The sequence below is a fragment of the Octopus sinensis genome, unplaced genomic scaffold (assembly GCF_006345805.1).
Source record: "Octopus sinensis unplaced genomic scaffold, ASM634580v1 Contig18722, whole genome shotgun sequence".
In the NCBI taxonomy this organism is placed as follows: domain Eukaryota; kingdom Metazoa; phylum Mollusca; class Cephalopoda; order Octopoda; family Octopodidae; genus Octopus; species Octopus sinensis.
This window is the reverse complement of record NW_021835987.1, coordinates 292,521-315,000: the sequence shown is the minus strand read 5'-3', so window position 1 is coordinate 315,000 and position 22,480 is coordinate 292,521. Positions and strand designations below refer to the sequence as shown.

The following is a 22,480-nucleotide window of genomic DNA, read 5'->3' as shown; positions in this document are numbered from 1 at the left end:
GGGATGAGACCATAATACTGGTCATCCTTTTTGCTAGAGGAAGATCCGCTATGGTCTTATATGCTATATCACTGGTTTTCAATTCATATTAATCAAATTAATATTCAATTTTTCACCCTTATTATGTGTGTGTGTGTACTAGCAATTCGTATAAAATTGCATCAATGACTTGAACTTGAATAAGTGGTTTCACATAAATGGGGATAAATTAAAGAGGTTTGTTGTTATTATTATTACTGTTTGACTATTATAATCACGTTTGTTGGTTCCGCGTCAGGGAAACGTTGTTGTGTTGCATTTGTTAAATAATTGTAAACCGTAACCCTCCCCCTTTCGGATAAGGGGCTTTGGTTATTGTTTAAAAATTGAATTGTGTCCCTGTTTGGAAAAATTGACAATATTTTCACCGTCTTTACGGAAGCATTTTTGTTAAAATGCCTTCGATAGAAGAAAGTCCAAATGAATTTCGCTGCAGCCGTATACTTCTATACAAGAGGGAGAACAAGATCCAATTGATCGAAATCGCAAGAGACGGGCCTACAATTCCAGTCTGTTATATATTTTGAGTATTGTTATCACTAGCGACATCAAGATATAACTTTGTATTTTGTATTTTATGTGTAGATGTATATATATATAGATGTACATGTAATATGTATACATATATATACATATATATACATGCATAATATATCTACCAATACGCACATACGCACACACACATACATAGGGGCAGGTGTGGTTGCGTGGTAACAAACTACGTTCCAAACACATGGTCCTGGGTTCATGTACATATATACATACACACATCCATACATACATACATGTGTGTGTGTGTGTGTGTGTGTGTGTGTGTGTGTGTGTGCGTATTAATGTGTGTACGTGTTATCTCTCTCTATATAAAGCTGAAGTTGTCTGTGTGCGCCAGGTTTGGTAACCTTCAACTAACACTATCTCCTCCGAGACCCTGCGGCACAAGTTGACCAAAATTGAGAGTATGATAGAAAAAGGGTTGCTTTTCCTTCCGTAGAGGATAAAATTCAAATCGGACCATGTTAACACCAAAAATTATTTACATCAAAAAGGTGCTTTTTTCTATGAAAATCCCGATATTTTACGATTTTTTCACTGCTGTGTCGCCACTTTTCGGTGTATTTCAACCAGAAAAATGTTCACTTGAAGAGAATAACAAGCTACATAATGGAAAATTTTTACTTTTCAAAAATTCCAATTCCATAGGGTCGAAACAAACCCGTGCAACGCCGGACGATACTGCTAGTACATACATAAAGGGAAAGTTTACGAAAATAAACAAAAGACGAAGGCAGGTGGAGTAGAAACAAACAAATGTATTAGTATAGCGCTCAGGAATAGAAAAAAAAGTCTTTTACGTTTCGAGCCTACGTTGTTCGACAGAAAGATTACATACATGCATACACGCATACACGCATACACACACACATGCACGCACACACATAAACGCACACACACACTTGTAAAACTGGTTATTGATACGTTCATTTACTTTTGGGTATACAAGAGAAAAATAGATTATTAAGCTACACATCGCTTAACGAGTACCCTAGTAATAATAATAATAATAATAATAATAATAATAATAATAATAATAATAATAATAATAATAATAATAATAATAACAACGACAACAATAATAATAATAATGATAACAATAATAATAATAACAACAACAACAACAGCAACAACTACAACAACAACAGCAATAATGATAATGATAATAATAATAATAATCATAATAATAATAATAATAATAATAAACAGAAAAAAGATGGTATAGGCACACACCAGAAAAGGTCACAGAAAACGAGAAAGCAACCATACTCTGGGATATGCCAATACACACAGATAGAGAAATTAAGGCCAACAGACCATGAAGAAAAAAAATGCTTTCTAATTGATGTATCAGTACCGGCAGATGACAACGTGTCTCTAAAAGAAATGGAGAAACTCTCAAAATACAAAGACCTGGAAATAGAGGTAACTAGAATGTGGAATCTGAAAACAGAAACAATTCCTATCATAGTAGGTGCATTAGGCATGATAAAAAAATATTCAGACAAATACATAACAAAAACACCAGGACTTACAAACACATATAACATACAAAAAATTGCACTACTAGGCACTGCACACATCCTACGCAGAACACTTTCCATACAATAACCATCAGAGCATCACAACAAATCACAGCACATACCCAAGGCACACAGAGCTGCGCTCGGTAGTGAAGTGAAAGCACGCTATAAAAATAAAAATAAAACTACTGAATAATAATAATAATAATAATAATAATAATAATAATAATAAGCTCTCATGGGTTCTGATCTTAACTGATTGGAAGTGTTATCAAGTACATTGTTTTGTCTTGTTATAAAAGATGGGCTACAGCAAATATTCTGCTCAATACCACAGATTTGCTTGAATAGATTCATGTACTACACTACACATAGAAAAATACAGCTGAGTAGTTATTGAAGTAGTTGCGATGGTGAGGATGTCGTTGCTATGGTGTATATGATGGTGACATAATAGTGCTAGCATCCGTTGATGGGGTGATGTGTTTATGAGATATAAAAGATGAACAGCGAGCGTTACTATGCAGATTTCCAATCAAGAAATGCTTTGAAATTCGTCAACGTAGCTGGGCCAACGGGAACTTGTTCATACTTCTGCACGGAACACAATCAATTTTAATCATTGATATCTTCTTTTCATGACAAATAACCGACGCAAAAATTTTTACTTCGTTGCTTCCTAACTACAAATATAACACCTGCAGAGATACGCACGCATGCACACAAACACATATAACGATTCATGGCCCTTGGACTTGAGTTAAAATCTATAGCTGCTTTAACGCAGGTTCTAAATTACAACGATATATAAGTGTATATAGGTACAACTGCCGGTAACAGGAATAATAAAACTCAAAATATGAATAAGTATATTTTTATAAATGTTTACTCAAGATCCGAGAGTTTTGTGCGTTGGTACTTATCTATTGGGTTGTCCGGAAAGTTCGTGCCGATTTTTAAAGGAAAGAAAATGGTCAATAAATACTTTTTAATCAACCAAAGATGAACCATTTTGTTGCACAATGCGTCTCCATCTTTCCTTTAACTTGAAAATACCCTTTTCCCCAGAATTGAGGTAGTTCCATGGCAAAGAATTCATCAAGGTATCTTTTTTCGTCATCCAAGGAATTGAAATTTTTACCATTAAGACTATTCTGCAGAGACCTGAATTAGTGGAAATCCGAAGGAGCAATATCTGGTGAATATGGAGGGAGGGATAACACATCCCAGCCGAGCTGCAGCAATTTTTGTCTGGTTCTCAAAGAAACGTGCAGTCTTGCATTATCATGTTGGAAAACAACACCCTTCCTGTTGGTCAATTCTGGACGTTTCTCTTGAATTTCTGCCTAAAAAAAAATGTCAATTGTCCACGTGGGACTGCATGTTCATCTGTTATGCCATCAAATATGGCAGTATGTATCATCCAGCGGGAGACCTCTACATGGCAGCTAGACCTTATAAAATAGACTTCATATAAACAGCACAAATTCGCGTCCTCTTCACAATGCACGCATAGTAAACTTAACACGCACACACACACAAATACACGTACTTAAATACACATACCCAAACACAGACGCTCACACAACTTCATCTTAATCCTTACACATTCTAATCATTACACACAGTCGTTGACATGAAATACCACGCGATATAGAAAAAAACCCACTTTCACTGAGGTTGAAGGCAGCCCCTACAACGAAGTTCGTTATGTGAACGGTTGATATCAGGACAGTTCATTAAGGTCACAATTTTCTTCTGATCATATTTATATGGATTCTTTATTAACAGGTAAAACGTGACTTGTGTGGATCACCAGTGGTGGTCAGCTGGATTGGATGGACGTTAACAACAGTCTTCTATCAATATTTTCCTTATCGGATTCAGGAATCTTCATAAATGACTGCTCTCGGTCCGACGTCCCCTAATCAGTATTACTCGCAGTCAGGTGTGTCAGAAATGACCAAAGAGCAGAGCCTGTGCATTTATACCATCCTCTAAGATCAAACTTGCTTACTAATGTGCTAGTGTTTCTCCCCGGAAGAAAAAGAAAATACACGAAGCATTTGAATACGTTTTCTTATATTTCTATGAAGAAGAAGACTCCTTGAGTAGAGTCAAGCGTTTCACCAAACGTAGAGAGATTATGCAAGTGTAGTTATAGAAGTCGGTCCGATCTTGATAATGCTGTTGCTGTTGTGTTTCTGATGCTGACATTCTAGTAATAGTTGCTGGTGATGGTGCTTGTGTAGGGGATACAATGGCTGAACTGGTGACCTCGCCAGGCCAAAGATTTCCAATGGAGAAATGTAATCAAATCCGTCACGCTGATAAGGCGATCAGGACACGTTCATATATCTGCATCAAACACAGGTTCAATCACTCATTGTTGACTTTAAAAGATATCAATATTTCTTGACAAATAAACACGCAAGTGATTTTTGCTTCAGTGAATCTTAATTACAAAGGTAACAATTGCAGATTCACACTCATACGCGCACACTCGCACACACACACATCTCATGGCCCCTGAACTGGGATTAAAATGTATAGATTCGTTAATGCAAGTTCTAAACTACAAAGAAAGCTTGCATATATATATATATATATATATATATATATATATATATATATATATATATATATATATGTATGTATGTATGTATGTATGTATGTATGTATGTATGTATGTGTGTGTATGTATGTATGTATGTATGTATGTATGTATGTATATATGTATGTATGTGTGTATATATGTATGTATGTATATGTACAATTGATGCAAACTCAAAATATGAATATGTAGATTTTTATTAATGTATTAATAAAATATATTAATATATTATTAATTTGAGGTGACTCAGGGGTGACTACGCCGTAGTTCGTTATGTGAACGGTTGATATCAGAACTACTCATTAACGTCACGTTTTCCGCTGATCTATCCTGTCTTCTACTCTTAATATTTTGCTCTACCGATTAAGGAGTCTTCATAAATGCCTGCTCTCAGTCCGATGTTCCCTTATCAGTATTAATTACAGACTCAGATGTGCCTGAAATGAACAAAACACACAGACTATCCACTAAGATCAAGCTTGTTCACTAATACGACAGTATTTCTCTACAGAAGAGAAAATACACCAAGCTTTCAAATACGTCTTCTTTCATTGACCAAAACGAACTCATCAAGTATAAAGGACTGATTCAAAGTGACCCCTCCCCTGGTGGGACGCACTACGCGTCCCATTGTACTATTGTTTACAAAACGTTTATTATAAAGAACGAGAAATTGGATGTCTTCGAAAGAAGCCGTGGTGAAATTCCTCAGGTCAGCACAGCAGGATGTCGCCTACTTGGCCAGGCGCAAGAAATACGCAACTGAAGGAAAGGCCAGACAACATTCCATGGCATCCCTGAAAACTGCAGAGGTTGTCCTCCTACCCACATATCTTGGAAGATGCACTTCAAAGATAAAGGTTGGAGTAATTCCGCCAGATGTGATCGTTACCTGGTTGGTGGCGGCACTTGTGATGGGGCTGGAGGATAAAATATCCAACCTCCAGGCAACCAAAATAGAACAACAAATCTGGCAAGGGCAGGGACTAGAGATGTCCATGCCCTGTAATAAAAGCAGCCCCTGCTGATTTGAGGGAAATTGTTGATACTATACAGGTGGGGGAGGAGACCAGGCTTCGAGTGATGGTCGAGGGCAGGAAGCCCAGATGATACCAATGTGGTCAAAAGGGTCACATAAGAGCACAGTGGGCGCATCCTTCCAAGCAGAGGCATCAGAAGTGGAAGCAGAGACACCAGATGTGGAGGCCAGGAGGAAAGACATTTCAGACAACACACCTGAAATGGAATGGACTACCCCACCAGCCCCAGCACATGTAAAAACAAACCCTGACACACAAACACACACACGCATCCTCCTTGTTTCCCCCACCAAATCAGTTGTTTGACTTTAACCAGTTGAGCATGTCCCTTAGTGGCTGACGATATGCGCAAATCTGATCACGAGCAGAAGTAGTGGGGGGGGGCATCATAGCCATGTGTTGAGAGGGATTCTTTGGGGTTTGAATAATTGACCTCTGGAAACATGGGTGTTTCGTTCAACATCCTTAAACAGCCCTTATTCAGGGACCTTTCGAGTGGGATGGGCTACTCAACCTGAAGAAAATTCTAACTGGGCCCCGCCTGCAAGGTCATGTGCTGTTTATTTTGATATGAGATCACCATGTCGCGCACATATGGTTGTGATGCATGTGCCTAGTGTACCCTTATCAGACGGTTAGTCATGATGGATATACTGGGCTTCGTATATTTTACCCCAGTGTCACTTTGATGGCATGAACTGCTCTCTCACTCAATAATAATAAAATGATAATAATAATAATAATAATAATAATAATAATAATAATAATAATAATAATAATAATAATAATTATAATAATAATTATAATAATAATAATAATAATGATTTCATGTATTTGCCACCACGTCGAGGAATAAGGGAGACAAAACACTGACAACCTTAAATTGTTGAGGTTTACATATAATGAAAAGCTAATAAAGGAAAGAAAATCATCAACAGACTCCATAACATTCATCTTAAGTCTTTTCCTGGCCTGGGTATCACATGTGATACACAAGACATATTTCGTCTGTTTCCATGCATCTTATGCTATACAAGTCCTCATCTTGGGCTTTTGGGAAAGAAAACATTTATATGATTCAGAGATTTACATAAAGAAGAGCTAAATTAAACTGTGCACGTTTAGGGCAAACATATAAACAGGCTTTCGACAGGCAATGGGTTAGATACTATTTTTGGATAATTAGGGCAGATCCGTGCTTTAATGCCAATGGGATACAAGCTGGAAGTTGTTCAACCCCAGTTGGGTGAACTGGATTAGGATGTGTGATGCTGACGGCCCCGCCTCTACACGCATACAAACCCCAGAGACCTAAGAAAAATATTTGGTGCTTTCTCTAAGAATATATATCTTGGGATTTTCTAATTTAGACAATGCCTGAAATAGGAGGGTGTGGGTTATAAATTGTTATGGAGCCAAGAATTTCACTGATATTTTATTTTATCGATCAGGGTAAGATGACAGGTAAAGTTGACCTCAGCGTGATTTAGTCTGAGAAACCTACAGGATTAATAAGGCAAATAATATTTTAACGAGTATGCCAATCCACTTGCTCCCCACCTGCGGACGTGTGAAAACCCATCGTGTGTGTGTGTTGGGGAAGAGTCCCCTAAATCTATGATCAAATTCAGCTCCCAATTCAGCTCAGTGTACACTGTTTCCCTCAATATACCCATGTGTATTCCTAACTGAAAGGGTCCTGCTACTCTGTTTCAGCAAATTTAGTCTGTACCCTACTTCCGGAATGCAAGCAGAATTTTTGAAATCAAAATTTATACCCCAAATTGTATGTCGACTTATACACCAAGACGACTTTGGAACCAAAAGGAAATTTCTATGTGAAATGCTGTAAGATTTCGGAAGATAGAGACGATGGTTAAATGCTTACACTACATGCTTATGCCATTCACTTTGTCGGATTCTATGCTGTAAAATACGTTACTGCTTTGCTTTTTTCTTTCTCTCTGTGTTAAATGTTGCTTCGAGTGTATCTGCAACGGACATCGTAGATTACGATTCTTCAAATTATATCCTCCTTCACAAACACGTAATTATCTCTCATTATGTTCCCCCCTCTTCTCCTCCATTGTCCAATCCCGTTTCACATGTTCATCTTCTCAGTTCCCTCTCACCTCCTCCAGTCCACTTTACCACTCCACTTACATTCACCTTCCGATAGCCCGCGGGTGTTCCAAGCAAAGTTTCAACATCTATTCGTCCCCTGTCTGTCTTTTTGTCTCTCCCTCTTTCTCATTCTCTCATTATCTCTCTCTCCATCAATCGCTCTCTCTCTCTCTCTCTCTCTCTCTCTCTCTGTATATATATATATATATATATATATATATATATATATATATAAACGATAAGAAATGGAGCAATAACTGTTAGAAGTACCTAATGTGTGTTTTAAAGTCATTTAATAATGATGAGAATCTGCTTACAGCTGTTTCGGTGTATCAAGCTGGGGTAAAAGTACAGTTATCTCGTTGCAATTGACAGACATCATCAGAACGATTATATGGCAAAGATAAATAGAAGGCAGTAAGAAGAAGATATAAGGAAAGGAAAGGAAAACTGATATATGGAATTATGGACCTCACTGAAATTTAAGACTATTGAATCAACTAACATTTTACATCTGCTTTTCCTTGATCTAATTCTAACTGTTATTATTGTTCCCTTTCTTATCGTTTTTATATATATATATAAACCACGGTTTTACCTTTAAATTACCTACTACCGTATACCTTATAACAAGGGTCATACATACTGAGGTATTACCAGGAGCGCCTTCGGATACATCTATCCTGTAGATGGTTACATTACCTCTAACTTATATCTTACACAATATATATGTGTGTGGGTGTGGGTGTATACATACATTTCTCTCTATCTCTTTCTCTCTCTACTCCTGGCAGATTTTTGGTGCTTTCTTCCCCCATCGAAATGCAAAAATTCAAAAACCTTCAAAGTTAAGTTACATGATGTAAGTATTATGGTTAATCTTTCTCTAATCAATATCGATTAAAGAGTTGTTATTGTCATATTTTCCGTACAACATTCGTACTGTTTAGAAAGGAAACTTGCCTTTTCCAGTTCATGAACACAGAACTTACAATGGTACAAAGAAAAGAAAAGCTGAACGCTTCACCTTGTATTGTTGTAACAAAATCAATTGTTTATTTTCTTAGTTTGTTGTCATATTCAGGTTAATATTTCTAGGGTCACAATGCTTAACGCTTCCTCATTCAACTTCATCACGATACCCTGTTCATGTATATACATGTACATTTATATCATGTATGATGTGTTTGTTTGTATATATGTTTGTGTATGTTAGTGTGTGTGTGTGTGTGTGTGTTTGTGTGTGTTTGTGCGTGCGTGGGCATGCGTGTGTGTGTGTGTGTGTATCTTACCGTGTGTATATATATATATATATGTAAATAAACTACTACTACTACTACTACTACTACTACTACTACTACTACTACTACTACTACTACTACTAATCTACCATCACTACCAACCACCACCTATACTGCTAAAATATGGCACAACTATAAACTCAACTTCGTTATCATCATTAATATCTTTCACCACCACAACCACAACAATAACTGTAACATTGACAGAACTACCACCACCACTATCACCAGCACTACATCTACCATCCTACAACATCGCATCACCAATAACACTACTAACACCACTACCAACAGGCTACCACCACTATCACGCCACCACATTAGTATAAACCACTGTATCCACTTACCACCACCCATACCGTTTTTGCAAAATTAACACCATAAATATCAACACTGCTGTAATGATATCCTTAAAACATCACCACAATCATCATCACCAACACAATGCAACATCCCTATCAACGCCCCATTAAAAGCTCCACCCGAAAGCAACAATCACTACTACTAACTCTACTGCAACTACTACTACAAACAACCACCACCACCAAGGCCACCACCAACAACAAAATAACAACACTTACGCCTTCTAAATATTCCGAGGACAAAAGAAGTGTGTTTCAAGTCTGTTCAAGTCTGTAAAAATTTGCCTTTTCTAAATCGATTTTCGTTTCAATTCGACTGAGAATTGTGCGCATTAGACTCGAAGCAAGAGAGCAGTAACGACTGTAGTGGACGGTGAAGACATCTGTGAAGATTAAGTAATAGTTGAATGCATTATTGAACAATTCAAACATTTGCAGACATTCCTTGGTAGTTCAGTGGCATCAGTTGATTGCACCGACAACAGTAGACAGTGGTTAACGTTTTCAAACACAGTTGTTAGTGTGATCTGTAACAAAGGTAAGTTTTGTTTCGTTATATTCTGCTATGTGTTGGGACCTCAATGCTGCTCTTCTGCTTTCAACTATGACGGGGTAGATCCCAGTAATGTAATTGTTCAATGATTTTGCTTCAATGGTTTTGCCTCAAAAATAAGTTCTTTGTACCACATGTATTTAGTTGTAACTTATTTAATAACCAGAAGTTTTAGTCAATATCTGAAGATCACTTATTCATAATCCACCTAATGCTAGAATTTTAATAAATATACTGTAACCTAATCAAAGGTCTAGTGTTCTGATTTCGAATCTCAACAACCATATTGAACATCATTGTAAGGTACCTAATATATCATCCTCTCCATCTAGTGTAAGGACCTAGCGCTGTAAGATTTCAAAGGCCTACATCCTTTCAGCACTCTACTAAACAATCTCAGAGATTCGAAACCTATATTTGTGAAATGTTTATCTGATGTACCAGATGAACCCACATGGCAGCAGGGAGTACTAGTGTTCACTTGCTTAATAAGTATTTTCCTTATTTATCACAGTCATAATCTCTCTTTTTCAAGTAAACATCACGTTAGTCCAACAACACAGAGAGAAGCAGGCTTTCAACTTTTACCTTCCCCTAAACAATGAACGGAATAAACATGAAATGAAGAAATCGTATAAATAAAAGGGCGCTACTATACATGTATACGCTCCCGACTTTGTAGCCTCATGACATGCAGAAAAATGGATACTTTTTAACAAAAGTATCTATAAATACACGAAAGATGTTGTGAATTCAGAGTATATAGGGATTTAATGGAGAATTTGTTCCGATGGGATGCAGAGAGGAGTTTTGGAAAATTCACACAGTCATTACCCGTCCACACAGCGTACATTTAAAATGTTTTGTACGTAACACCTGCATTTAAGTAGTACCTATTTCTTTACTACCCACAAGGGGCCAAACATAGAGGGGACAAACAAGGACAGACGAACGGATTAAGTCGATTATATCGACCCCAGTGCGTAACTGGTACTTATTTAATCGACCCCGAAAGGATGAAAGGCAAAGTCGACCTCGGCGGAATTTGTACTCAGAACGTAGCGGTAGACAAAATACCTTATTTCTTTACTACCCACAAGGGGCTAAACACAGAGAGGACAAACAAGGACAGACAAACGGATTAAGTCGATTATATCGACCCAGTGCGTAACTGGTACTTATTTAATCGACCCCGAAAGGATGAAAGGCAAGGTAGACCTCGGTGGAATTTGAACTCAGAACGTAGCGGCAGACGAAATACCCTATTTCTTTAATACCCACAAGAGCTAAACACAAGGAGGACAAACAAGGACAGACAAACGGATTAAGTCGATTACATCGACCCTAGTGCGTAACTGGTACTTAATTTATCGACCCCGAAAGGATGAAAGGCAAAGTCGATCTCGGCGAAATTTGAACTCAGAACGTAGCGGCAGACGAAATATGGCTACGCATTTCGCCCGCCCTGTTAACGGTTCTGCCAGCTCGCCGCCAACTTGTGTAAATATTGGTTTAGTGGAACAGAGTATTGGGAAACCGTGAATAAGGTGCAGGTTTCGAGTATTTGTCGGAAAATGTTTTCTTCTTGTCTTCTAATAGTAATAAGCCAAATTTCGAGGTTCTTCTCAGAGCTATCCCACATTCAAAAATTATACAGGTATTTAAAAAATTTTCATTCTATAAATAATAAATTACGCATTATATTAATAGAATAAACTGTCGGTTTTCCAAATAGCAAATGAAAATTTAAAATAGTAAGTGAGAGGCATTGCAAATGAGAATAGAATACTCTTCAGTCAATGCAAAGAATACTTAATTTGTGATTAATTGGACGCAGGGAATGCAAAGAATATTTTAATTTGTGATTAACTGGACACAGTGAATGCAATGAATATTTAAATTTGCGAGAAATGAGTGTTGAAAAATACTTCAAGAAACTTGAGAAATGGAAGTTATAGGAAATTTCTTTAAAATATTTCCAGACAGTTAGCCCTTTAATAATTGCGATTTTTTTAGTACTTTAATTATCGTCACATGCCTAATTAATAAGAAGTTTTCTCCATTGTAGTATAGATAGTTCAGATAATCTTCATTTGCTGGCAGTTTTCGCACAATACAGAGACAAGTCCTCAAATATCTACACACACGCACACATACACACAACTTATGTATATATATATATATATATATATATATATATATATATATATATTAACATTCTTGTGTCCCTTAATTGAGAATTCAAGTCCGGTGGCTGAAGCCAGGTCGTTCCATGGTGAACTTTTCAAGTTTTTCCGAGAGAACCAGCTTTCAATGGTTGTATTTCGTCCATTAAATATCATAGTTACCACATCGGTTTGGTTTTGCTAATCACTAGTTTCACCTGCAAAACAAATGAACATGTAGCACACATAGACACGTACACATGCATACATACACGCACACGTTAGCACTCTCATAATGAAGAATAATCGGCTCAAGTTAAAGAGATCGAGATACTTTAAAATGTATTTCTTTAGTTGTTAGCCTAATTTCCACTCATTTTTATTACATCCTTTCGTCTTTTGGAGCTCGGTAAATTAAGTACCAGTTGTGTACTGAGGTCAATGTAATGAACTGGTACCCTCACAACATAAATTTCAAGCCTAGAAAAGTATATTGTGATAATTACAGAATGTAGAAAGTAATGTAACACCAACGACTACTTAATCCAACCAAAATATCTCAGATACAAAAACGTAAACGGAATCACTATTTAACCTTAAAATACATCGTACGTATTCAAAGAACCTTCTTGGTTCGTGTTACGGAACGTTTTTCTGGTATTCTTTTATTCTTCTACTTGTTTCAGTCAATGAGAGTGGCCATGCTAGAGCACCACCCTTTAGTCGAAGAAATTTACCCTTGACTTATTCCCTGTAATCCTGGTGTTTATTCTATCAGTCTCTTCTGCTGAACATCCAAATAACAGAGACACAAACACACCAACATCGGTGTGAAGCAATGTTGGTGGTGGGACAAACACACACATAAACACACACACACACACGCACACAGACACACACACATACATACATACAAACATACATACATACATACATACATACATGCATACATACATACATACATGCATGCATACATGCATACCTACATACCTACATACATACATACATACATACTACATACAGACATACATACATACATGCATGCATACATGCATACATACATATATATGATGAGCTTGGTGGCAGTGGTGTGTCCGGCTGGGGGGATTTTGTGGTTGCTGGTATGCCGAGAGATCCAGAGGGTCACACATGCATGCAAGCACATACACAAACACATACCTAGGGACAGAGACAGACAGACAGACAGACAGACTATCCTAAATTATAATTTACTTCAAATCCGTTTCTCTTTTTTTGCAAGCACCCTTCCTCTCACACGCAAACGTTCTCCATCTTGTCATTTCAGGATTTTCTCTCTTCCAGGATTTCTCCCTCTTACTCTCTAATATTTCCTCATCTTCAGTAATACCTCTGACGCATTTTCCCCTTACATATAAAAACTCCCTTCTGTCTCTCTCTCCTATCTCTCTCCTCTCTCTCTCTCTCTATTTCATGCCATTTCTTTCCCCCTTCTACTCCTTCCGGTGAACAAGAATATCGCAGTTTTCCTTCATTCATCAAGAAGTGATGGAAGTGACGCTGTTAACCCTTACAACAATCCTGGCTGTCACCTCAGGTCTATAAACTCCCTTCTGTCTCTCTCTCTATCTCTCTCCTCTCTCTCTCTCTCTATTCATTGCCCATTTCTTTCCCCCTTCTAACTCCTTCCGGTGAACAAGAATATCGCAGTTTTCCTTCATCTCAAGAAGTGATGGAAGTGACGCTGTTAACCCTTACAAAATCCTGGCTGTCACCTCAGGTCTGGGAATTAAGGAAGCTAACTACAAAACGTTTGGAACCTGGTTATTCCTATGATATATTGAGACACCTCCAACACAACAACAATTCCCCACCGCACGAAGTCGACTGGAATGTAACGCCATCGCTCTAAACAGCCAATCAGAATTCTTTACTTACAACAGCGTCAGCCGTGTTTGTAAGAATTACTCACCGAAAGATATAATGACAGTCGTCAGCACGAATGACAACAACGAGATTTCCTTCTATAGATGTAAGTGAAGCATTCTTCTTTTTCTTCTCTTTTCTTCTTCTTCTTCTTCTTCTTTTCTTTTTCTTCTTTTCTTCTTATCTTCTTCTTCTTCATCTTCTTCTTATATTATTATTCTTCTTCTTCTTATTATTTTGTATATTTTTTATTATTATTATTATTTTTTAAATTTATTATCATTATTATTATTTATATATTATTTTATTATTATATTATTATTATTACCATTATCATTATGGCTGCTGTTGTTGATGTTGATGTTGTTATTATTATTATTATTATCATTATTATCATTATTATCATCATCATTATTATCATTATATTATTATTATTGGTTGCTGTTGTTGTTGTATTATTATATTATTATTATTATCATTATTATTATTATTATCATTATTATTGTTGTCGTGTGTTGTTGTATTTCTTATTATTATTATTATTATTATTATTATTATTATTATTATTACTAGGGTACCGTTAAGCGATGTGTGGTTAATGATCTATTTTCTCTTGTATACCCAAAAGTAAATGAACGTATCAATAACCAGTTTTACAAGTGTGTGTGTGCGTTTATGTGTGTGCGTGCATGTGTGTGTGTATGCGTGTATGCGTGGTATGCATGTATGTAATCTTCTGTCGAACAACGTAGACTCGAAACGTAAAGACTTTTTTCTATTCCTGAGCGCTATACTAATATTTGTTTTGTTTTACTCCACCTGCCTTCGTCTTTTGTTTATTTTCGTAAACTTTCCCTTGATGTATGTATATACATTTTATTAATATATTTATACACAGAGGAAAAATCCATGACAAAAATCGAATAATCGATTATAAGTAATAACCAGCCTCTCTGTTGATGAAACCTGGATGCTTCTCTTCTCTGGCCAGCATATCAATATTCGTAACGGACTTTTGATAGTTACAAAAACTAAGAAAATGTATGTTTAAGTATGGACTTCAAATTTATCAAAATAACGGCGTGGTACATGACGGAGTTATCAGTTTGAAATACCACTATATATTCGCTTCGTTTCCATTAAATAGTATGGTTCTAATGAGCAAATCTTTATTAAAACATAGAGGTAATAATAAATTTAAATGTTGGGTTGTCCGAAAAGTTCGTGACGATTTTAAGGAAAGAAAAAGGTCAATAAATACTGACTTAACATTTTTTAATCAACCAAATATGAACCATTTGTTTGCAGAATGCGTCTCATCTTTCCTTTCACTTGAAAATTAATACATACATACATACATACATCCATACATACATACAAACATACTACACATACATACCCACACATACATACCCACACATACCTACCCACACATACATATATACATACATACATACATACACATACATACATGCATACATACATGCATACATACATACATACATACATACATACATACATATATGCATACGTACATGCCTGCATACAAACATACATACATACATACATATATACATACACACACATACATACATACATACACACATACACACATATATACATACATACACACATACATAACATACACACAACATACATACATAACACAATACATATAATACATACATACACATACATACATACATATATACATTACATACATACATATATACATACAACATACATACATGCAAACAAAAATACCTGTTGTTGATCTTGAAATTCCAATGAAGGAGCTTGGATGTAGGTGAAAATGATTATTTCTCTATGGAAAGAAATTTGAAAAAGTAACTGAATAATGACATACATATGAGACTCTTTGTGTGTGTATGTATGTATGGCTGTGTGTGTGTGTGTGTGTGTGTGTGTGGGTGTGTGTGTGTGTGTGTGAGAGCGAGCATGAATGCGTGTATGTCTACAGTGATAGAATCCGAGTGTTTCATTTATTCACAATTTGATTTATTTATTTCACCGACTATGAATACCTATAATGGTGCCTACGCAGTCGTCCACACCTATCACTGCCCTTATCAGTGGTTACGGGAAAATGATTGCGGAGTCCCTTTTTGCCTTATGCTTTCCTTATCCTTTTTGTATTTCTTCCTTTGTTTTGCGTTTTTTTCGGCTTTCAATACTCCCTCAGTCCTAACTGCCACTAGCAAGCTTTCCTCGCTTTAGCATATCTGTCTCATCAAGTTCCCGAGTTCGATACCTACGCAGTCTTGCACACTTATCAGTGCCCTTCCTCCATTTGCCTCCTTCGTGTAGAGACGATCAGTGTCTGCACGTGGATGATGGCCTCCATGCATCATTAGACGCTTCCTTGTCTCCTGTCCAACTTTATCTCTCCTCCTCTGTTCAGTTAAGGATCCAGCGCCATACCGAACTACTGCGGCGCGCATAAGTTCATGGCCGAAATTATGTTCCAGGTATTCAGATTTGAGCCAATACTATTACTACTGCTGCTGCTACTACTAACTACTTACTACCTACTACTACTACTACTACTACTACTACTACTACAAACAATTAATAAAAAAGAACAATAATAATAAATAATACTTATACTTATGTCAGACAGACAATGGATTAAAACATATGCCCTAACAATGAGAGCTGGTTCGAAAATTTATAATTCATTTCCTGAATATAGGAAGTCCTTCAACCTGAAAGTGGACAAATGCAATGGTACCTTCTGTCCTAACTTCTTCCGACATCCCTTCCTTGATTTCTGGGAAATCTTCCAATTGATGAGGTACGTAGCCGTATGCATTACACATACACTAATATATATATAATAATAGTAATAATCGTGACGTATATTTGCCATTTAAATATGGCTAACCCCTAAGGGTGGATGCTACTGTAGTTTGTAGCCCCAGGAGGACACCTCCCAGAACTCGAGTCCGTGTGTATCATAAGTTAAAGACGGGAAGGATGGCTTCACTTTGCAAATACTGATAGGGCACAGAAAATGTGTCTATAGCCAGCGGACGGAGGTGTCCTCCTGGGACTACAACTACAGTAGCATCCAACCTTAGGGTTAGCCATATCTAAATGGCAAATATACGTTACGGTGTGTTGTAGCTACGTTTATAAACTCGCTCTAAGATTTATTTATTAATAGTAATAATGATTAACAGATATTTAGATCAATTCAATTGCTTGTTACATTTTTGACCTACAAAAATGATTTATGAGGAAGGCGAAACAATGTTGAATAGAATTCTATCCGCGGCAAACCGCAGTAATAAGAAAGATTATCACAGACAAAAGATCTCCTTTTGGGGTTTGGATGAGTAAATGGGAAACAAAATCGATGTGCTGAAATAGCATACAATCTGACTGTAAAAGTTTTATTGAGCTCGGCAGAAGTAAAGCACGTGGGACCTCGGTGTAACTTGGATTCAAAGCTGAATTAGTTTGTCATCTTCTTGTGAGATGGCAAGATTGAGTAACAAACAAAACCTTGTGGGAACAGACGAACCAGGGACCTGTCAGAGCCCAGATCAAGAGCAGTCTGGATCATGGCTAGTTCAAAATTGAAATTTATTTTCGTCACTGTATTTATTGCGGAGATGTGTCATTCATGGAATGTTTTACTCTAGATATTTCGTGGTTTCATCCACAATGGAGACTAACACCCTCCTTCCAGGTAATCGGCTTGGAAATGTTGACATATTAAGACATTCGCCCTTAAATGAAACCAATAATAGCCTTAATACACAAATGAAGAAATTTTAATCAACAATGCGGTTTGAGCGAAATACATGACCTCAGCCCGAGGTTAGCTCATCATTTTTCGGTCTTTATATACATTCAAAAATTGTCGCTTTAAAATCGGAGGTTAAATATCATTATGATATATATTATATAGAGTTATTGTACAGTTTATTATACTATGAGCCTTCCATAGTAGCTTTTGCTCCGTAACTGCAAATCTTTCGGGTTTACTCTTCTACTCTTTTGCATTGGTTGTCAAGAAATGCTAGGGGGACAAAACAAGACACACAACCACAAACACACACACACACAATATATAAACATTTACGACGGGCTTCTTTCAGTTTCCGTCTACAAATCCAGTCAACGCTTTGGTCGGCCCGAGGCTATAGTAGAAGACATTTGCCCAAGATGCCACGCAGTGGGGACTGAACCGGAACCATGTGGTTGGTAGCAAGCTACTTACCACACAGCCACTTCTGCGTTTGTTTATAAAAAATTATTTATGTCTGACTCATACACTCTTTGCTTTCCAGACATTTCTACATTACTGCATATATTTTATACGCACTTTCTGACAAGTTGTGGTGCACCTGAGCACGTATACATTAATTTCATTTATTATTATAATAGCAAGATACGGATTAGGTGATAGGCCAATCAAAATCATTAAATTTCGACTGTTATGCAAATTCGTTTCGATCAAAAGAATGATGAGAGTGAACATTAGTCTAACAGCTTTGTTTGTTATTCGAACTTGGCATCTCACAAGAAGAATAACAAAATATTAACTTTGAGTCCAAGTGGCCACAAGGTCCACATGCTTTACTGTTCTTACTCTGCGTGTGTGTCAGTGGGTGTCAGTGTGTGACAGTGTGTGTGGTGAGGTTGTGTGTGTGCGTTTGTGTGTGTGTGAGTTTGTGTGTGTGTATGTGAGTTTGTGTGTGGTGTGTACAGTGTGGGGGTGGTGTGTGGGGGTTTGGTGTGGGTGTTTGTGTTGGTGTGTGTGTGTTTGTGTGTGTGTGTGTGTGTGTGTGTGTGTGTGGTGTGTGTGGGTGTGTGTTTGTGTGTGTGTGTTTGTGTGTGTGGGTTTGTGTTTCTGTGTGTGTGTGGCGTGTGTGTGTGTTTGTGTGTGTGTTGTGTGACAGTGTGTGGTGTGTGTTTGTGTGTGTGTGTTGGTGTGTGTGTGTGCGTTTGTGTGGTGCGTGTGTGTGTGTGTGTGTGTGTGTGTTTGTGTCCATGTGTGTTTGTTGTGGGTGGTGTGTGTGTGTTTGTGTGTGTGGTTGTGTGTGGGTGTTTGCGCGTGTGTGTCAGGGGTGTGTGTGTGGGTGTGTTTGTGTTGTGTGTGGTTTGGTGTGTGTTGTGCAGTGTGTTTGTGTGGTGTGTTTGTGTGTGTGTGGTTGTTTGTGTGTGGTGTCAGGGGTGTGTGTTTTTGTTGTGTGGTTTTGTGTGTGTGTGTGGTTGTGTGTTGGGTGTTCGGTGCGTGGGGTGTGTGCGCGGCGTGGTGTGTGTGCGTGTGTGTGTGTTTGTGTATTTGTGGTGTGTGTGTTTGTGTATTTGCGTGTGTGTGTTTGTGTATATTTGTGTGAGTTTGTGTGTGTGTGTGTGTGTGTGTGTGTTTGCTTGTGTATGTGTGTGGGTGTACCGGGTGTATATGTGTGTGCTACATGCTCATTTTTTTGCAGGTAAAAGTGGTAATCTATAAAAACGAAATCGCTTCGTAACTATGATATTGATGGACGAATACAACCCTAAAACCTGGGTTCTCTCAGAAAAATTTGAAAAGTTCACCATGGGACGACCTAGCTTCCGCCACCAATCTGTATTTCTCAATGACGTGAGTATAGTATATCTATATATCTTTTATGCTTGTTCTTTCTTCGTTACGTAGAGACTTATCATGGTACAAAACATATAACTTTCGTAGGCAAACAGATATAAAGTTTAACCTATACATTTAGACGCTAAACTTTCTGGAGACGAACAAATATGCCCAGGCTTCAAACAGTATATCTTCATTTGTTATGATATACAGAATGCTAATTTGAAATAATACTGCTGCGTCTGTAAAGATGAAATATATCCAGGCATTCGGGCTAACTACAGCACCGCTGTGATTGCTTGCTAAAGCAAGAAATAGATTTAGCTATTCCACCGCCGCTGCTGTGGAGGCACATGGCCTAGTGGTTAGAGCAGCGGACTCGCGGTCGAGGGGTCGGCGGGTTCGACTCTCAGCGGGCGATATGTGGGTTTATGAGCGAAACACCTAAGCTCTACGCAGCTTCGACAGAAGGTAATGGCGAAACTTCTGCTGATTCTTCGCCACAACTTCTCTCACTCTTTCCTTCTAAATCTTACAGCTCACCTGCGACGGATAGGCGTCCCGTCAGGTGGGGAACCTGTACGCCAAGAAACCGGGAAACCGGCCCTTATGAGCCAGGTATGGCTCGAGAAGGAACAACCACCGCTGCTGCAAGAGGCTATAACTCTATTAATGGTACATTTCTGTATTTTCAACATACACGACCAATGAAATGCTTTCTCGTTACGAACAGCAGAGTTACCAGAATTTCCATTAAGTAGCATATTTTAAAGTGGGAAGCACGAAAATGTATTTTCACCTTAAAATGTACACTCTTTTATTCTTTTACTTGTTTCAGTTATTTGACAGCGGCCATGCTGAAGCACTGCCTTCAGTCGAGCAAATCGACCCCATGGACTTATTCTTTTTAAGCCTAGTATTATTCTATCGGTCTCTTTTGCCGAACCGCTATGTTACGGGAAAGTAAACACAGCAGCATCGGTTTGTCAAGCGTGTTGGGGACATACAGCACAAACACACACACACACACATACAACACCACACACCCACACCACACACACACCCGCACACCACACACACACACACACACACACACACAACATATATATATACAGTTAATCTAAACATGAAACACACAAAATATACAACAACGCGACTATATATACTTGGCAAGTGTCTTCTACTATAGCCTCGGGAATAGTAGACGGAAACTGAAAGAAGCCGTCGTATGTGCTATATATATATATATATATACTATATATATATGTATATATATTGTGGGTGGTGTGTTGGTGTGTTTCTGTATGTTTGTCTGGTTTCTCCCCCAAACATCGCTTGACAAATGATGCTGGTGTGTTTACGTCCGTAACTTAGCGGTTCTGCAAAAGAGACCGATAGAATAAGTACTAGGCTTACAAAGAATAAGTTCTGGGGTCGATTTGCTCGACTGAAAGGCGGTGCTCAGCATGGCCGCAGTCAAATGACTGAAACAAGTAAAAGAGACCGATTGAATAAGTACTAGGCTTACAAAAATAAGTCCTGGGGTCGATTTGCTCGACTGACTGAAAAGAGGTGCTCCAGCATGGCCGCAGTGAAAATGACTGAAACAAGTTAAAAGAGACCGATAGAATAAGTACTAGGCTTACAAAGAATAAGTCCTGGGGTCGATTTGCTCGACTGAAAAGAGGTGCTCCAGCATGGCCACAGTCAAATGACTGAAACAAGTAAAAGAGACCGATAGAATAAGTACTAGGCTTACAAAGAATAAGTCCTGGTGTCGATTTGCTCGACTGAAAGAGGTGCTCCAGCATGGCCACAGTCAAAATGACTGAAACAAGTAAAAGAGTAAATGTTAGGTTTCCATATTCTGAAACCCATCCAACTTTTATTAACTCCACAGGAAAGATCGTCTCTTCATATATCGAAAAAAATAAATAGATGTTCAAGATGACTGGCTGGTTGGTTACTGATGACCATCCGCCGGCGTGTTCGTTCGGTTACACACGTCGTTCTCCGTCAATCCGTTATTCTCATAAAAACAAGAAAATCTTATGGGACAATGGTGAGTGATATTTTTTTATTTTGTGTGTGTGTGTGCGTTTTATGTGTGTGAGCATTGATTCAACTGATTTATTATTAAAAGCGTCCGACCATGACCCTCCTGTTTATGTTTCCCACTCAACGATGTAAAGATTGGCTGCTATTTCTAGTAATTCGAGTGAACGCGTATGAAGACCTTCCACGATTTATTTCCATTCCTTTGGTTATTGATGTTGTTATTGTTACTTCCAGGTTATACATTAGAGACTCCATGGCCGTATTCATCCGCCTGAGGCAGTAGAATTTATCCAGCACATGATACTATAGTTGTTGTTGTTAACGTCCATCAAATCCTGCTGACCACCACTAGTGATCCCAGTAGGTCAAGTATTACCTGTTAATAAAGAATCCATATAAATATTCAAAGTTGTTAACGTCCATCCAATCCTGCTGACCACCACTAGTGATCCCAGTAGGTCAAGTATACCTGTTAATAAAGAATGCATATAAATATTCTAAGTTGTTCACGTCCATCCAATCCTGCTGACCACCACTAGTGATCCCAGTAGGTCAAGTATTACCTGTTAATAAAGAATGCATATAAATATTCTAAGTTGTTCACGTCCATCCAATCCTGCTGACCACCACTAGTGATCC

At 37.8% G+C, this 22,480-nt stretch overlaps 2 protein-coding genes across 2 annotated transcripts in view; one reads left to right on the top strand and one right to left on the bottom strand.

Annotated features, from left to right (window-relative positions):
- The window catches only part of LOC118761916, a 92,608-nt gene that overhangs the window by 24,615 nt on the left and 45,513 nt on the right, over positions 1–22,480 (top strand). The gene's annotated exons all lie outside the window — the stretch shown is intronic.
- LOC118761915 overlaps positions 12,339–22,480 on the bottom strand; it is a 116,305-nt gene continuing 106,163 nt past the window's right edge. The window contains exon 6 of the mRNA XM_036500120.1: positions 12,339–12,491. Coding sequence (XP_036356013.1) covers positions 12,453–12,491 — 39 coding nt within the window. The 3' untranslated portion in view covers positions 12,339–12,452. The remainder of the gene's footprint in view (positions 12,492–22,480) is intronic.